Source organism: Olea europaea, chromosome 15, assembly GCF_002742605.1.
Source record: "Olea europaea var. sylvestris chromosome 15, O_europaea_v1, whole genome shotgun sequence".
Lineage (NCBI taxonomy): Eukaryota > Viridiplantae > Streptophyta > Magnoliopsida > Lamiales > Oleaceae > Olea > Olea europaea.
The window spans coordinates 15099701-15116210 of record NC_036251.1 but is presented as its reverse complement, the minus strand read 5'-3'; the positions used below and the strand labels follow the sequence as shown (position 1 = coordinate 15116210).

The 16510-nt window shown below is 33.0% G+C and overlaps 2 protein-coding genes and 1 long non-coding RNA gene across 3 annotated transcripts in view; 2 read left to right on the top strand and 1 right to left on the bottom strand.

Moving 5' to 3' along the window:
* The first annotated feature begins 3108 nt into the window (after positions 1 to 3108).
* On the top strand, positions 3109 to 5659 carry LOC111410268. Its single transcript, XR_002705636.1, has 2 exons — positions 3109 to 3504; positions 5349 to 5659. It is a non-coding gene; the product is annotated as an uncharacterized LOC111410268 (long non-coding RNA).
* Positions 5660 to 11874: 6215 nt separating this feature from the next.
* On the top strand, positions 11875 to 15504 carry LOC111411279 (peptide methionine sulfoxide reductase A1-like). The gene is made up of 2 exons (XM_023041827.1): positions 11875 to 12456; positions 15007 to 15504. Exons 1-2 carry the CDS (start codon positions 11875 to 11877, stop codon positions 15256 to 15258), a joined length of 834 nt encoding a protein of 277 aa, XP_022897595.1. The 3' UTR covers positions 15259 to 15504.
* A 556-nt stretch (positions 15505 to 16060) lies between these two features.
* LOC111410267 (cyclin-U4-1-like) overlaps positions 16061 to 16510 on the bottom strand; it is a 2888-nt gene continuing 2438 nt past the window's right edge. The window contains exon 2 of the mRNA XM_023040539.1: positions 16061 to 16493. Within this exon, the coding sequence (XP_022896307.1) occupies positions 16208 to 16493 (286 nt within the window). The 3' untranslated portion in view covers positions 16061 to 16207. The remainder of the gene's footprint in view (positions 16494 to 16510) is intronic.

Sequence of the window (16510 nt, the reverse complement as noted above, 5' to 3'; positions counted from 1 at the left end):
CATTTGGTGACACCCCTTGGGGCTTCTTTTCCAGATGGGGTCTCTTGTCAGACTCTTTGTCCCATTGGTTATACTACTATCTTGCAGAGTCGATCCCATGTTCATTATTCTTCTGCTTCTATTGAGCCAGTAGAGCCTATTGACCCGTCAATGCCTACTAACCCTATTGATGACATTCTCTTTGCTGATTCCTCTGATATAGTTCCATCTCATTATGATATTCCTCCGTCCACTAGTGATATTCCATCATCTTCTACTTCAATGCCTCCATCCGCTCAGCCTGCTCTGACTACTGCTCACATTGACCCTTCAGTTGCTTCTATGGGTCAATGTCGATATTGATTGAGCAGCAAGCTTGCATGATGGTAGAGATTACTCAGCCGCGAGCTGCTTCAGAGTGCCATATTATGGAGTGTGCTACGTTGAGAGGTAAGATTGCATATGTGCAGTGCGGGATCTGATGGCTACGCGAGCACTGGGACCATAACGTTAATGATGACGATACTAATGAGGAGGACGACGGAGATGGTAGTGTTTCTTAGTCTTTAGGGATCCCCTTGTCATTTGAGACAAAAATGGGGAGTGGTGTTATTGTATAGTTTTTGGGACTTGTGATGATTGTCATTTTTTTTGCTAGATTAAGTTTTGATGTTTAGTAATATTGATGTATGTTTTTGGTGTTTTGAATTACATTGATATTGTGTATTAATCCAGCTTATCATATGATATTGTGGTTATTGATGACTGTCTATCTTTACTGCTTTTACTTATATTACTGTTTATTTTGCTTTTACACTTGGTATGTGAGTTGTGATTTTAGGAAATAGGTCTATTGAAGACGAAGCAATAGTCGGATTAGTCAGATGTTTTGGGTAGTCATAGGAGTCATTGATGTAATATATGTTTTGTCACAGAATATCAAAGAGGGAGTTTGTTAGGTTTTGAGTTTGCAATTCTGTAAACAAAAGGATCAAACTATAAATGGTCAAAATTGAGGGTCAAATTGTCTATGTTTAAAGTTCACGGGTCAATCTATACATGTGTAAAAGTCAAGGAGTATATTGCAATTTTGTAAAAGTATGTTAGGGAATGAGTTTTGGAAAAAGGGAAGAAGTTTCATCGAAGTTTCGCTAGTTGCTCGCCAAGAGATTGCTCGAGCATAAAAAATAAAGACCTCGTCACCAGCTCAACGCCACTACCTTCCTTGAGCGAAATAGCGTTGTTAGCTTTTCGCTCAAGCGACAGTGCCATCTAGAGAAACCCTATTTTGTGATTTTCGAGTTTTTGACCTAGCCCACACCACCCAAAACTTGTCATATATATTCTAGTGCGTCGCATTCTTTCGTTTTTGGTGGATTGAACTTGAAGAACACATCCTACTCTTTATTACATTGATTCAATTCCACAACCTTGTTGGTGCACTCACTCAAAAACATCAAATCCACATCCATCAAACATCAAAACTTGTCCTTCCAAGGCATCTGTCAAGAATTGAAGATCAGGGAATAAGATCAAAGTTTCGATCATTGGAGAACGAGGAGTTCTCGAGAATCCACAGGAGATAGATGAAATCAAGAGTCGGGACTTGGTGCAGGAGCACGCTTTCCAGGAGGGATTTAGGGAATTACAGTCAGAAAAAATTAGAGTTGGTTGAATCTAGCGGACTGTAAGTTGATTTTTCGTTTATAGTGGATTCATATTAGCTTGGGCCTAGAGTTTTTAATCTTGCAAGGGGTTTTCTCCATCATCAAATTATTGTATTCTTTAATTTTCAACAATTTACAATTTTGTAACAGTTCAACATAAGGTAGTAATGCGTGTAAATGAATCTGGATTAAATTAATAACTGTGACTTGTTGCAATAATTAATTGAGTGTTTAAAATTCTGCATAAACACCTTTCACCCCCTCTAGATGTTATTTGGGTCAAACTACGTTGTTTCAATTGGGTTATGAAATGCCAACAATGATGGAAACTCACGTAAAAAAGGGTGCAATTTAGCTCGTCGAAGTGAGATTTGTGTTATGAGAACTCAATTATCGACTCATTTATCATTTCAGTTGACAATGTTTCAAAATTTTGCTCAAACACTAATCTTTTTCTCCTAAGCTGCATGAACTTTGAGAAATATTTTGCCAAAAAAAAAAAAATTAGTTTGAGAAAAATACAAATTGCATTTGGAAATTGTATACTCAGAGATTGCTTAATCCTAATTTTGATCTGTCCTTCTTCGATCCAGAATTCCCAGAAAAACAAAATGTTAATAATATATTCAGAATATAAGAAAAACAACCGAGAAGTAAATTGAAACCATAACATAGTTAGCTTGGAAGGCTACATGGAGCATTTAGCATTTTGTACATGCATAAGTCAAAAACGAACATAGAATTTTTGTCTCCATTGGCTCCTTCGTCAATGAGAATGTAAGATGTCGAGTATCCATGTCCCAGTAGTTGTAATAACATATACCAAGGGACACAAACCTGCAAAAATGGCTTGAGCCATCAGAACATTTGGCACACCCAAAAAATCTACTTGACAAAATTTAATGGTCAACTATATGCATCATTCTTCGCAACTTCAATCAATTCATTGGTACATCCTACTAAAAGATATCAAACAAGTAGATCAAAAAATGTAAAGATTAAGTATGAAACTGTTCTATTGTAGTGAACAAAAGAATACATCAGTACGAGGAAGAAAATTTAATTTGCAACACACTGTAGTGGCTGAATCATGGCGAGTTAAATTTTTATAAATAAAATCGTAATATGAGATAATACAAATTCAGCTCAAGGCATTGGAACAAAATCAAATATATATCTTCCAGAGTTGTCAACTAACTGTTTTTGGAGCACGGCAATCTAAATAAGTATGTGGATAGGCCACACAACCAGATACTGCAGAATACTTTTATTCCTAAGAGAGATGGTTCTTCAGTTTGGAGAAGACTATAGCAAAGAAAATGAAAATATACAAATCATCCTCAGCAGTTAATCAAACCGAAAGATATTTCACATACACCAAAAGGATGGCAGATACATGACAAGGAGTGCTGGTCCTTTCAGTATTTTGGAAGTGTCAATGGAGTTAAAAAACAATCACTTCAAGCTTTTTTAAAGATATTAATGGGGCACAAGTGAATGTTAAAGAAATAATAAACTTGAATAAAAACTACCTCTCCCATTATAATATTCTCCGTTTGAGTTGTATCTGGACTGTTGAAATCACCCATCTTTCCTGCTTAAACCATCAATTTTCACATGAAAAGAATAAAAAGATATCTTATTTTGTGTAACAGGTCAAATGAGGAAAAGTGGAATTCTACTTTTTCTTTCTTCGATCGACTGCACTGCTTCTTGTGTCATTTCTAGCAAGTGTAGATCCAGGGGGCATTCCATACTGGATCTGAGAAAGAACTTGACCAGCGGAAGGGGAAGGAAACCATTGTTTGGTCATTGATTTGAATTAAGAAATTTCTGGAGTAATGGATTTTCTTGAAAGGTAAGGAGACTCATTGGTTCGTCCTATTCGTGTATTTTTTTATTTTTTATTTTTTTCAAATTTTTTTGTTAGAATTGGACAAAGAAAATAGGAAGTTTGTGAGTGATTATACTCTTAAATGCTTTGGATTCGAATTGCTGGAGAGTAATTTCTTAGGTATACAAAGCGTTGGAATTTTAACAAAAATGTCCGTTAACGCCTCCATTATGAAGGTTATAGAACAATGACATATTTGAGGCCCTTGACTTTAATTAACAGTTGATTTACTTGTATGGTTAACATGTCATAAGGAATGAGTGGGTAGTGAATTAGTGTGGCTATGTGAAATCGAAGAAGTATGTAAGTGGAAGACTAGAAGAATATTGGACAATTACTCTTTTCCATTAAGAAATAGGAAGTAAATAAGTGGTTTCTTTTGAGTTGTTTGCCTTGCTAATTCACACAAGGCATTTCTTTTATTGTTGAGGGGTCTTTTGAGAAGATCGTTTTTCGATTTATTTGCCATTTTTCAGTTAGTAAATTCTTCAAGATAAAAATGGTAGAAGGTATAAATTTATAAGTTTTTTTTTTTTTAATAGGAAATTATTTACAATTCCCACTAGATTTTACACACGTGACTACTCCATCATACATATCACAATGACATTAATATTTCAGGTAGAATAACACACAATAGGCACCACATGATTTGTCTAAATTGGAAAAAAATAAAAACTAAAAATTCTTTGCTCTATACTTTTCTGTCAATCTTTGAATTATGTAAATAACTTCCTTATGTTTGTCCCCTAACATAAAAGATAAAACGATACAGATTACCTTTTAAGCACAACTTAGCTTGTTATCCTTTCTTTAAATTTCTCGTACGATGAGCCATGGGCCTACCTAATGCTTCTATAGTTTATACAAGCATAAATGTCTAATTTATTTTAACATTGTTCCTCCACTTATTAGGCCTCTCAGTCTCTTTTGGATATACTTGCATACTCAATAAGGATTCTGTTTGTACCAATTGCTCTTTCCATTTTCATCCTCTTAGTGGGCTTCCTTCACTTCTGATTTTCAAATCCTTCTAGTATAATAGATATTTCTACATTTACAAGGTCTTATAGAATTTAAAGCGTTATGTGATCTGGTTACAATGAAATGGATCTTTTTAGTTTTCATCCTAATGCACTTGTGGCTTGTTGGTTTGTACCCTATTGGTCTGAGTAAGGAAGATGAAGAAGTTGAAATCGTGGTGATTGTATTGTCGAGTGCAATCCAATACTGCATACCAAACATGTCATGTATATCTCTAATTGCTATTCGACAAGATATATTGTGGACATCTTTCTCCCCTTCAGTTCCAAGATAACTATTCAACTTTCATGCACATCCGTCTAGAACTCTTAAATCAATCTATTGCCTTTGCTTTAACTAACTAATACTCCTCAAAGCTTTTGCATCCCTTACTGTAGAATATGTGATCCATTGAGTCATTGACGGAGGAAAATTAAAATTTGAATGCTCCACTCATTCTTTGACGAGTCATGCTTGCAACATGATTTAGTGTTCCTAAACATATTGTAACACCATGGTAACATCTTTATTTTCTCAACATAGAATTGTTGTCTTTTTGTTGAATTCGTTTCTTCCATTTCAAGAAGGATGCGTCTTTTTCATTCTCTCTCACAGGATTTAAGGTGTTTTGTGTAATTTTTAAATGTTATTATACTTGTGGATCAAAACTATATACCATAATGGAATTTATTATTATTATTATTATTATTATTATTATTATTATTATTATTATTATTATTATTATTATTATTATTATTATTATTATTATTATTGGGTCATCGCAGGATCTGAAATGTTTTGACTTCTCTCTAATCTCCCTACACTTCAAGATCAAATTCATATGATGAGGAAAGTCGTGAAGGCTGTCGATCTACTAGTTGAAGCAAATCATTCTTTAAATTTGACCTTTGATAGCTATGGATGATTGCATGGTTTATGATTCTTACAAGTGAGGTTGTTGAGAAAGCGTTTGAGACACAATGTGTAACGAGACAAGATTATTGTCGGTTTGCACGTATTTGTGTTTTTAGTGGCATGCATTAATATGTTCGACTGGACTAAATAAAATTTTGTTGCATGTATGTCTTTTTTTTAATCTTATAAGCCTAAATGTTCTAGAGGAAAAGGGAAAAAGGATAAATTGTGCTAAGTGAATGAAATTCCTTTGCTTTTGCTGTCTGTATACGTCAATTAAAATGAGGAGTTGTGAAATGGACATGTTTTTGGGGAAAGGGCCAAGTTCTATAACTTTCTTACAACCTACACAAAATCTTCTGAAATTTACAAACTTATAAATACAATTTTTGAGTGGAAAAATTGCTTGTGCAATAACATTTTATTTTAATTGATCAAACTTTAATTTTAACTATACTTGAAGGATTTTATAATTTCTTTTTAATTTTTAACTACATCTTTTATTGATTTTTATCAAAATTCGATAATTTTTTTTATTAAAGTGTGTTTGATTGGATTTATTTTTCATAAAAAATGATTTTTTTATTCAAATTTTAATTTTTGGGGTGTTTGATTGATATTTTTTTCATGAAAATATATGTTTAAAAGTTGGTTATATGGCTATATTTTTTTCTAAAACAAAGGAAACAATAATTTTCCCGGTATATATAGTTAATAATTTTCATTGCCTAAAGCTTATTTGCAAATTTCATGCCAATAATCAAACATTTTTAATACCTTATTTGTATGTAAATTATTATGTAATTGTTTATGTATAAGTTTTATTACTTATTGTAGAAAATCCCTAATTTCTAATGTGTCATCGGCCAGAAGGCCACCCAACACCACCCGGTATGACCACAATCTGTCTCCATCCCCGTCTCTTGGGACTTAATTCGGCATCTCTAGGAGGTGTAATGGATTAGGTGGTGAATGAGTTGGAAGAAAACTTGTTCTTAAGAGTTGAGAGGAGGGAAGAGTGGAGAGTCAGAGGTGGGTTGGAGAGAAAGATAATTAGAGAAATGATGATGGAGGTGGGTTAGGGTCGATGGAGTTGGCGATAGCATTGCAGGGACGAGGGCTATAAATTTGGAAATTGTTTGGCAATGCTACAATGGTAGTGGACCAGCGACCGTAGATCTAAAGGTGAAGGATGGCGCCGATGGTGTGGGCATGGTGGCGTTACAGTGTGCATGATAATTCGATGAGAAAGTTCCTTCTAAGTCTCTATCTTTATCACCTTAGCCTCCTAGCCATGGCTCTATGGTAGTAGGAATTGCTGATAGTGGGGGTTAAAGAGCTACTACCAAGGCAAAAAAATCGAAAAATTGACCAAACCAATCAAATCGAACCGGCTCAAGTTGATTTGATACAAGTAATTTGTTTGATAAAACCATGGTAGGTTGGTTCAGCTATAATTTGAAGCCTCAAACCGTTGATTAACTGGAATGACCCAACCTACTTACTTGTTTACATTTTTTTAAGAAAAATAAAAATCAAAAAATAAGCCCTAATCCCATAACTATATTTCGGCTCCATCCAATTTATGATGTTGCTAATAAGTAATAGCACTATGAAATTTCTTTCACAAACTCATTATGTTATACTTAGCCCTCTTTCCTACTCAGGTAGGCTACATAATGCATAAAAAACAATAAAATTCCTAAGTATTCTTTTGATCTGTAAGTTATTTAGTTATTTTAATTCTTGTAATCTAAGTGGGCAAATTTTGACAATTTTTATTTTTTTTTAAAAATCAATTCAATTTGGACTCAAAGTCCAAATCTACTAACCAAACCAATTAGATTTAAGTGATTTGGTTTTAGAGTTAGAGTGAGTTTGTTCGGGTTGAACTTCACCCAAACCAACAAATTTGGTTTTAATTTCGGGTTGGAGTTGAAAACGACACAAACCAAATCGAGTCTAGGCCTAAGAGCTATCTTTGATTAGATATGGGAGTCGTTTGTAATTGTGGTGGTGGTGACATTTTGGTAGAGGTGTCGACAAGGCAGAAAGAAGAGTCGTCATCGATTGCAACAGTAGCAAAAGATTCATTGCCAGAGAAATCAAAAGCAGAATTAGATGCATGGTGACCTTGATAAGTGAATGGATACAATCAGGGAAGTAGATTAGCTAATGACGTGGAGGCTGTTGCTTGTTGGATGAAAAGAATAGCGACTATGATCAGTTAATTTGTAATTAATAAAATATTCGTAATCTATTAATGTTGTATAATACGCATATTTTTATACACTTATTTGGACAACTAAATTTAACTATTTGTTCGTAAATTATATGAAACATGGCTTAATTCTATGTAAATATTGATTTTATAGACAACAGTGATGACATTGGTGAAATTGGGGGAAAAAAGCAAGGAAAGGACTAAAGTGAATCATATCTAAAGTTTAGGGATTAAATGCGAATAATTAAAAGTTGGCTGGGAACAAAGTACGAAGATTCAAAAGTACGAAAACTTAATTGGATAAGAGAACAAGTAAAAAGGGACAAAAAGAAGTGAAAAAATACGAAAAAGTACATTGGAGAAAGTTTAAGGGCCAAGTTGTAAAGAATCCAAAGCACGTGCCTTCGCATGAAGGCGAGGCGTGCGCCTCGGACCAAAAAGGCCTCACCTAGGGCTGTTTAAAGGGGTCAGGCAAGCGCCCTAGTTTGTACTAGGCCCGTGCCTAGGTCTAACTCAGGGAAATTTTTTTTCCTCATTCAGTTTTTGTATACAATATTTTGGCACTCTATATAGCTAGGTCGTGCGGAATGTAGGGGGTATTTTTTTTTTTTTATCATTGTTTTGAGAGTGTAAGAAGCATTATTACATTCAAGAAGCAATCAATCGTCGTTTGGGTCAAACATTAAAGTGAAAAATTGGAGTTTCCAAGTTCTTTATTGTCTTCCTTGTCTTGGGTGATGTCTTTTCTTATTCTTTGTGTAATTTTCATATGACAAAGTTAGACTAAATCTTTTATTTATTAGATGGATGACAAAAGCTATTCATTTATAGTTTTCAATTCAAGAATTACTGTTTTTCAGTTAATTCTCGTGTTTGTCATTTAATATGCATTAATTATATTTGTTTGAATATTTGTGTACCATTTAGAAAATTCAGTTACTTATTTGTAATGTTGGAAAACTCAAAATAAGTAGAACGTAGCATATTTCTCACATGGTTAATAGATAATAGGAATAATACTTATAGCATGAGCGTACTATACATATGAATTTGGATTAGGAATAAGATCGAGTCGAGTCATATTAAACATATGTTTAACATATCTTGGAAAATAATATTGATTGATAATCTATCGTCACAAATATATTAATCATACTAATTAACATAAGTTGATAATCAAAACTAAATATTAATTGGTGGAGTTAAAAATTCAATACATTCATCTCATCGCTTAATAAAGGGCAATTGGCACAAAACGTCCCTACCTTTCAATGTTATTGTACAAACGTCTATATCTTTCATTTTCATTTTTATTTTTTTGCATTTTCACCCCTAACTTTCACATTTCATTGCGCAAAAGGTCATTTTCATCAATTTTTTCAATAAAATGACGATTTTACCCTCTTATTCAAATAAAACAAAAATAAAATAAAACAATAAATAAATAACTAATTGCAATCATAGTCTTAAATTTTTCAAAACATTACAGATAAATCCTAAATTCGTTGCCACTTCCACTTTCACAACCCTACCAAGCTGCCACCTATAGATCTATTTAGCACCACCTTCCGGCCATCACGCCCGTCGAACTCCACCACCAATAGCCTCACCCCACTTTCCCCAACATCTTCCCCACAGTATTGGTAACCAATTTGCCAGTAACAACCAACATTCCCAGCCCAAAAATTCAAGCTGCCATATACAACCCTTCACAGCAATCCCACTTTCGACGACATCCACGGTCGTGTACCACCACAAATGATTGCCTCTCACCTTGACAAACCTATACATGGCCCCATATCAATCAAAACTGCCTTAAATCATTCACCTATAATTCAATAACATTCGACGATAGCGACGTCCATTTTTCCAAACTTATCTTCTTCAACTCATGCATCATATAAGACTAATTCCCCAAATTGATATCAATCGAACCATCATCATACCCAAACAACAATGGGTATGAATCTAATTGAACAAATTACACCTCTCAATCGTTTTAGTTTCTGGTCCAAAACTCTATAAGCGTGATGCACGGTGAGAGCAGTCTAACCAAATTGGTGGGTCCCAAGTGCTCCAATCTTCAAATTCATGTGGAGGATGGTGCGAGAGTGATGCAAGGTTGGTAGTAGTGGAGTCCCGTAGGCATGGTAGCTATGTGGATCTATTGGTGGTGGCTCGGTAGGGTGTAAAAGTGGTGGTTATGGAGAAATTATGATTTCTTTGTAATTTTTTAAAAACTTAAGGACCATGGTTGCAATTGGTTATTTATTTTTTGTTTTTATTTTATTTGATTAGGTTGGTAAAATCGTCATTTTATTAGAAAAATTGATGAAAATGACATTTTACTCAATGAAATGTGAAAAATAGGGGTGAAAATGCCAAAACAAGAAACTATGAACATTTTCCACAATAAATTGTGTGATATGTTCCTATATTCTTTTGTGGTTTATGATTTAATATATGATTGTGAACCAAAAATTGAGTGATACGTGACTGGAACATGTTTAATTTAAATTATAAGTCAGAATATTTATTAGATATCACAAACGTGACCATTTGACTTTTTAATTTCTTTTACAAGTTAGTTAATTTTAAAATTATATTTCTAATAAGTCACAGTCATAAATGTACAACTAAAATTAATATTTAATTTTGATTCAAGTTAAAAGTTTGGTTTGTTGTTTAAGAAAACACGTTACACGAATTGACTTGCAGTTGTGTCACATAACCTCTCACGTCTATATTACATTGAACGAAAGTTGCCAAAAATTGATAGAATACTGTTAGATTGGGAGGAAATTCAATTCATACTAACTCTGATTTTTTTTATTTTTTTTAAATGTCCTTTTAATTTTGAATAATTATATTTAAGCCGTGTTTGAACCCCGTTCTCTAAAAAATCATTTCTTCAAAACTCATTTTCAATTACACATTCTTCAATAAAATAGTATTAAAGGTATATTCAAAAGTTTTAATTTGATAATTTTGCCACTTTCAAAAATTAATACTTAATAGTCTAATAAATAATGGGTAATCACATACGTGGAATAAATATAATTTTAGTGAAATAAAGATGATAATTAATCGTTGATTGGGTAATTAACACAAAATATCATTATCTTTCATTTTTTGGCACTTTTATTCATACTTTCACATTTTATTGCGGAAATTGTTATTTTCATCAAATTTCTCCTGTAAAATGACAAATATACCTCATATTTAAATTTTAAAAAAAAAAAGTTATAGAATAAATTGTAATTTTACACCCATACTTTTTAAAAAGTGCAAATGAGTTCAAATAAATTTTTAAAAGAGTAATTAGCATAAAATGTCTATACCTTTCATTATTATTGTGCAAAATGTCCATACCTTTTCTATTTTGACATTTTCACCCTTATTTTATATTTCATTACGAAAATCGTTATTTTCATTCATTTTTTCAATTAAAAGCTGTAAAATGACAAATATACACTCGTGTTTAAATAAACCAAAATAAAAATTAAAGAATAAATTGTAACTATAATTTCAAAATTTTCAAAAAAAAGTGCAAATTAATCTTAAATAAATAATTAAAAATAAAGTAATTTTTTGTTTTTTAATCATTTTTTAAATTTTTTTTTTTTTGTAAAATTTGGGAGTATATTTACAATTTGTTCTTCATTTTTCTTTTCTTTATTTTTGTTTATTTAAAGAGAAATGTATATTTGTCATTTTACAGCTTTTAATTGAAAAAATGAATGAAAATAACGATTTTTGTCATGAAATATAAATATAAGGGTGAAAATGTCAAAAAAGAAATGTATCGACGTTTTGTGCTAATTACCATTTTAATAATTTATTTGAATTTTTTAAAAAGGTTTGAGCGTATAATTGTAATTTATTCTTTTACTTTACTTTTATTTTTTATTATTTTATTTTAATAGGGGGTATATTTGTAATTTTACATAAGAAATTTGATGAAAATAATGATTTTCATAATAAAACGTGAAGGTAAGGATAAAAATATCCAAAAGTAAAAAGTAATGATGTTTTGCACAATCATATTAAAAGATAAAAACATTTTGTGTTAATTACCTTTATTGATTTGTCACGAAATTGGCCAAATTTATTTGATTAAATTTAAATGACGGATAAATTTCTAGTACTGTTGAAGTTTTCTCGAAATCGACATGTTTTTATTATACACGGAACATACAGTCCCTGACCCACGTAACAAACCCCACACGCCATCTCTTCTAAGAATAATCTTCAAAATCACCGCCATAGCCACGTTCTCCGTCCTTTCTACGCTCTTTTCCTTTCCCAAATTCTACTCCCCAACACCCTTTAATTCCTCCTACACCGTTAAAAACCCTTCCATTAATTCCACCTCTCCAAGAATGAACTGGCTGTACAAGTTCAGATTTGGTGTGCGCAACTCCACTGACTCCCCCGTGGATTCCTCTTCCGATTCTTCCATAGCGCAGGGAACCGACGATGAGGAACCAGCTCCGGGTCAACAGTTTGCGCAGCTTGGGGCGGGTTGTTTCTGGGGAGTTGAATTGGCCTTCCAGAGAGTGCCTGGTGTGACCAAGACTGAAGTGGGATACTCCCAGGGGTACTTGCACAATCCCACGTACCAGAATGTTTGTTCCGGTACCACGAACCATTCGGAGGTTGTTCGTGTCCAGTATGACCCTAAGGACTGTAGTTATGAGACTCTGCTTGATGTTTTCTGGGCGAGAAATGATCCTACAACTCCTAATCGCCAGGTGAGTGTTGTAAATTATGAGCTATAATGAGTTAATTGTATCGGGTTTCTATCTGATGATTATTGCTTTTGAATTTTGGAGTTTTCATTTCTATTGAAGATTTTATTTGATTTTTGATTTGATGTTTCAAATTTTGGTTGACTTTTGATAGAAATTTCCTGGAGGAAAATTGATAGAAAATTCTTATTCATAATTATTACTCTTCAACGCCATACTGGTAGATTTAGTTGTTTTGCTGCAAATTTGTCACAATTAACTAAATAACATGTACTGTATAAGATCTTTCTTTCCAAAATCAATGTCTTTTTTGGCAAACAAGTAATAATAATTTTTTGTCAAAGGAAGATAATGGAAAAAGGTTAAACTACATGCATTGGAAATGATAATTTCAAAAAAAGAGCTTTTATTTTTTATTTTTTAAATACTTCATTTCCATGGATGATACGGTGGGACTTCGAGGGCCATGTGTGCATGTTGATGGAAATATAGATTTGAAAACAGAAAGATCTCTTTAATGCTTGATATGGTAGATAAGTAGTTGTGTGTGTTTCGCTACCATTGTAAGCCTTGTTTTTACTGGATTGCAGAGTTCAATCAAATTCCTATATTTTCCTTGTGGTAATATCACTCTCTTTGTTCTTTTTTTATGTTGCAATTTTTCAACCACTGATGACATGGACATGCATTTTTTTTTCCCCCTTCCAGTGAGGAGAATACTTTGAGAGATCATTTGATTTTTGTATCATGTTTCATACTTCAAATAAGCTTCAGAGATGTAGAAAGTTCAAGAATTTAGAGCATTATACTTTCGCTCTATTTTTTTCCCAAATGAAATGAGAGGTGAAAGAAAATGTTGAATTTTTTTTTTTTTTTGATAGATATAAAAGTGACCTATGCCTTTTCACTATTTATTTGCAGTGAACAAATTCTTATTTTGCTATTTTTCTTACAGAACAAAAATAAATTTAGGGCAATGGAATTGAGGCCTCATAGTTTAACCAATTCAACCGGTTTCTTGATTTGATGGCCCAAATTCCATACCTCCAAATGTAGTATTAGGAACTTTGGTTACTTTCATTGCATAGTAATATATAATCAGAGGACCCAATTTTCTTGTTCTCATGTTGCATTAGTGAGGAAAATTTCCAATTCCAAGACATACAGTTCTGTAGATGTGGCTATCTTCTTAGATTTGGAAGCTATTTGTACGAGTAAGGATACTTGGATAAATTAAAACTCAATTAAAGTGGGAATATGGAGCGGTCTTAGTTATTCCAGTCTTGTTTGAAGGCTATTGCATGCATCCACCTTATCACTGTTCACTTCTTTTCAGAATCATCTGGACCGCAGTCTATCTACAATTAGTGCAGTTCAGTCACACTTAGAATCCACTTTCTCAATTGTAAAATAAAATTTAGTTTTTCAAGGAATTAGTAACTTACACATAGGAGGTGTTTGATAGGTATTTTTATGTAAAAATACATTTTAGAATAGTAAATTCACGTGAAATGTGTGGTTGAAAAATAAAGAAAAGTTTTTTACTTACGTGTAATATTATTTTAATAAAGAATATGTTGTTGAAAAGAAGAGAGAGAAAAATGCATTTTGAAGAAAATGGCTACCAAACGGGGCCATAATATTGATATTATTGCAATATGGTTATTGTAAGATGCCATCGTCATTAGAGTAGCATTACTGCAGTAATTGCTGCTTCTATTGATGCTTTATACTTATTAGTCGTCTGGTATCTAAATATATTGATTAATTTATAAGTTTACTAGATTGAAAATTTATGATGAAAAAACGTACAGATCCAATGTCACATTCAGTAAAAATTTGTGTTTTTTTTCTCTCTCTCTCTTGTAAAGGCCTTGTGGATGTTGAAACTCAAAATCTCCGTTTGCCTTAATTGTTTGGCCATTTGATTATTCTTGTAGGGACAAAAAAGAGTTTACGTCCGTGTGGTTTTCAAAATGTGTGGATTCCTTTTGGGTTTCAAAGGGAGTTATATAGCCTCTTGGTTTTCTACATCTAAAAATTGTCATAATTTCTCAGTATTACAGTGATCTATTTTCATCCAACCATTTCAACATCAATGTCCCTTTTTAATCCAATTTACATTTTACTGATGAATATGTGCATAGCTGTTTCAACTCTTTATCCCGCTCATGATATGTCTGCAAACTTTTGCTTATCTTGTTGTTGACTATGAGTCAAAATCCCACGATAAACGTGACAAAAACCTCAACAAAATTTCACACTCTCTGCTCATAATTTCATTTCAAATGATGTGCGAATTTTAAACTCAAACCAAATTCCCTGTGAAAGAATAGGCTGAAATTCCTGCAAAATTTCTCTCCGATTTTTTCTTGTTACCCAACTTTATAATGAGGAGTGAGAACTAAGGGGAATGATGTATGTTGCTTGTCGGGGTTAAATGACGAGAGAGTTGCATTCTTGGCTGTACATTTTGGACAAGTGGGGAAAAAATTCCCTTTTATCATTGCTTTTAGGCTGTGCATGCTAATGACCCCATTATGCTCTATACAGGGGAACGATGTCGGAACCCAGTATAGATCCGGAATTTACTACTACACACCAGAACAAGAAAAGGCAGCACTGGAGTCGAGGGATAAACAGCAAGAACTTTTGAACAGGAAGATCGTAACTGAAATTCTGCCTGCCAAGAAATTTTACAGAGCAGAAGAGTATCACCAGCAATATCTTGAAAAGGGGGGACGATTTGGTTTAAAACAATCGGCTGGCAAAGGTTGCAATGACCCTATTCGGTGCTATGGCTAAAGTTTCGTGTAGTATGCTGAATAATGTAAGATAACATATAAATAGCCGTCAATAGATAGCATTTGTAGTTCAACATTTATGTGCACGCTGTTGTATCTAAGGTATATGAAACTTCTTAAGATGGATCACTCATGTCTCGAGTGATATTTGTAGTAAGAGCTAATTTTAGCTGGTTGCAGTTTTGGGAGAATTTTCGGGTTCAATTTACGGTGTTTGTTATGCAAGGTTGGACATGAGATTTTCGTAGTTGGGCTATCAAATTATTGATGGCGTTCAAAAATAAATAAATAAATAAATAATTATAAAGGTTTTTTAGGCCTGAATTTATAAACTAAAAACCAACAATGAAACAGCGAGCACGTTAGTCAAATTAATCAAATGCAACTTCTATAAGATGTTCCTCTCTCTCTCTCTCTCTCTCTCTCTCTCTCTCTCTCTCTCTTATAGATTATAATTTCTTCAATATAATTTTCAAAATTTGTAACGATGATGATTTTTATGAGATCATAGTAGGATTTGAGAGTAAATGGAAGAGATTATTTAAGAGAACATGGATTTAGGGTTTGGAAGGGATTTGATGCGAAGTAATGTTTAGTTTTTGACTAAAATTTGGAATGGATTCGAGATAAATATTCTTTTGTGTATTCGGCTTTAGTAACGATAAAAGTCCTATTTTCCGATCATTGTTTTTATAAAAGGAATCTTCCAATTCTTTTTGCCAAAATAAACAAGAGGTATGGAATATTAAAAATTGAATGCAAAAAGGAATTAGGTGTCAAAAGGTTCTAAAGATGCAATCATGAATCGAACCAGATCAACACATTCAATTGTGAGATGAACAAAATTGAAATGCTTTTAGCTTTTATCATATTGGACTTTCGAATAATAGAAAAGCGTTATCTAGCATTCCCATCATGATCTTCAACCAAATTGACAAAATTATTGGTGATTAATCAACAATATTATGGATTAATTGAAATGGTAGTTGATGCTGATGTGTGGACCCATCTTCATTGATATAGTAATGATCATGATTTGAAGATGGTGGTAAGTGTAGAGGTAGAGGAGGAGAGTGTTGCAGCATCTCTCTTTGAATGTAACAGCAGTATGTATGGAATGTATGGGGGGTAACATTTAATTGAAACCCTAATCCAAACAAGAAGTCCACTTCAAGATGGTTCATTTCTGCTCTGCTGATTCCTCCTACTTTCGCATAGTATGCATTGTTGTAAAATCTGCATTAAGAAAAATA

Excerpts from the sequence above, each read along its gene's own strand:
- LOC111411279 (XM_023041827.1), top strand. The coding sequence starts at position 11,875 with ATGTTTTTATTATACACGGAACATACAGTCCCTGACCCACGTAACAAA. Across the intron at positions 12,457-15,006 it reads CTACAACTCCTAATCGCCAG|GGGAACGATGTCGGAACCCA; the intron begins GTGAGTGTTGTA and ends TGCTCTATACAG.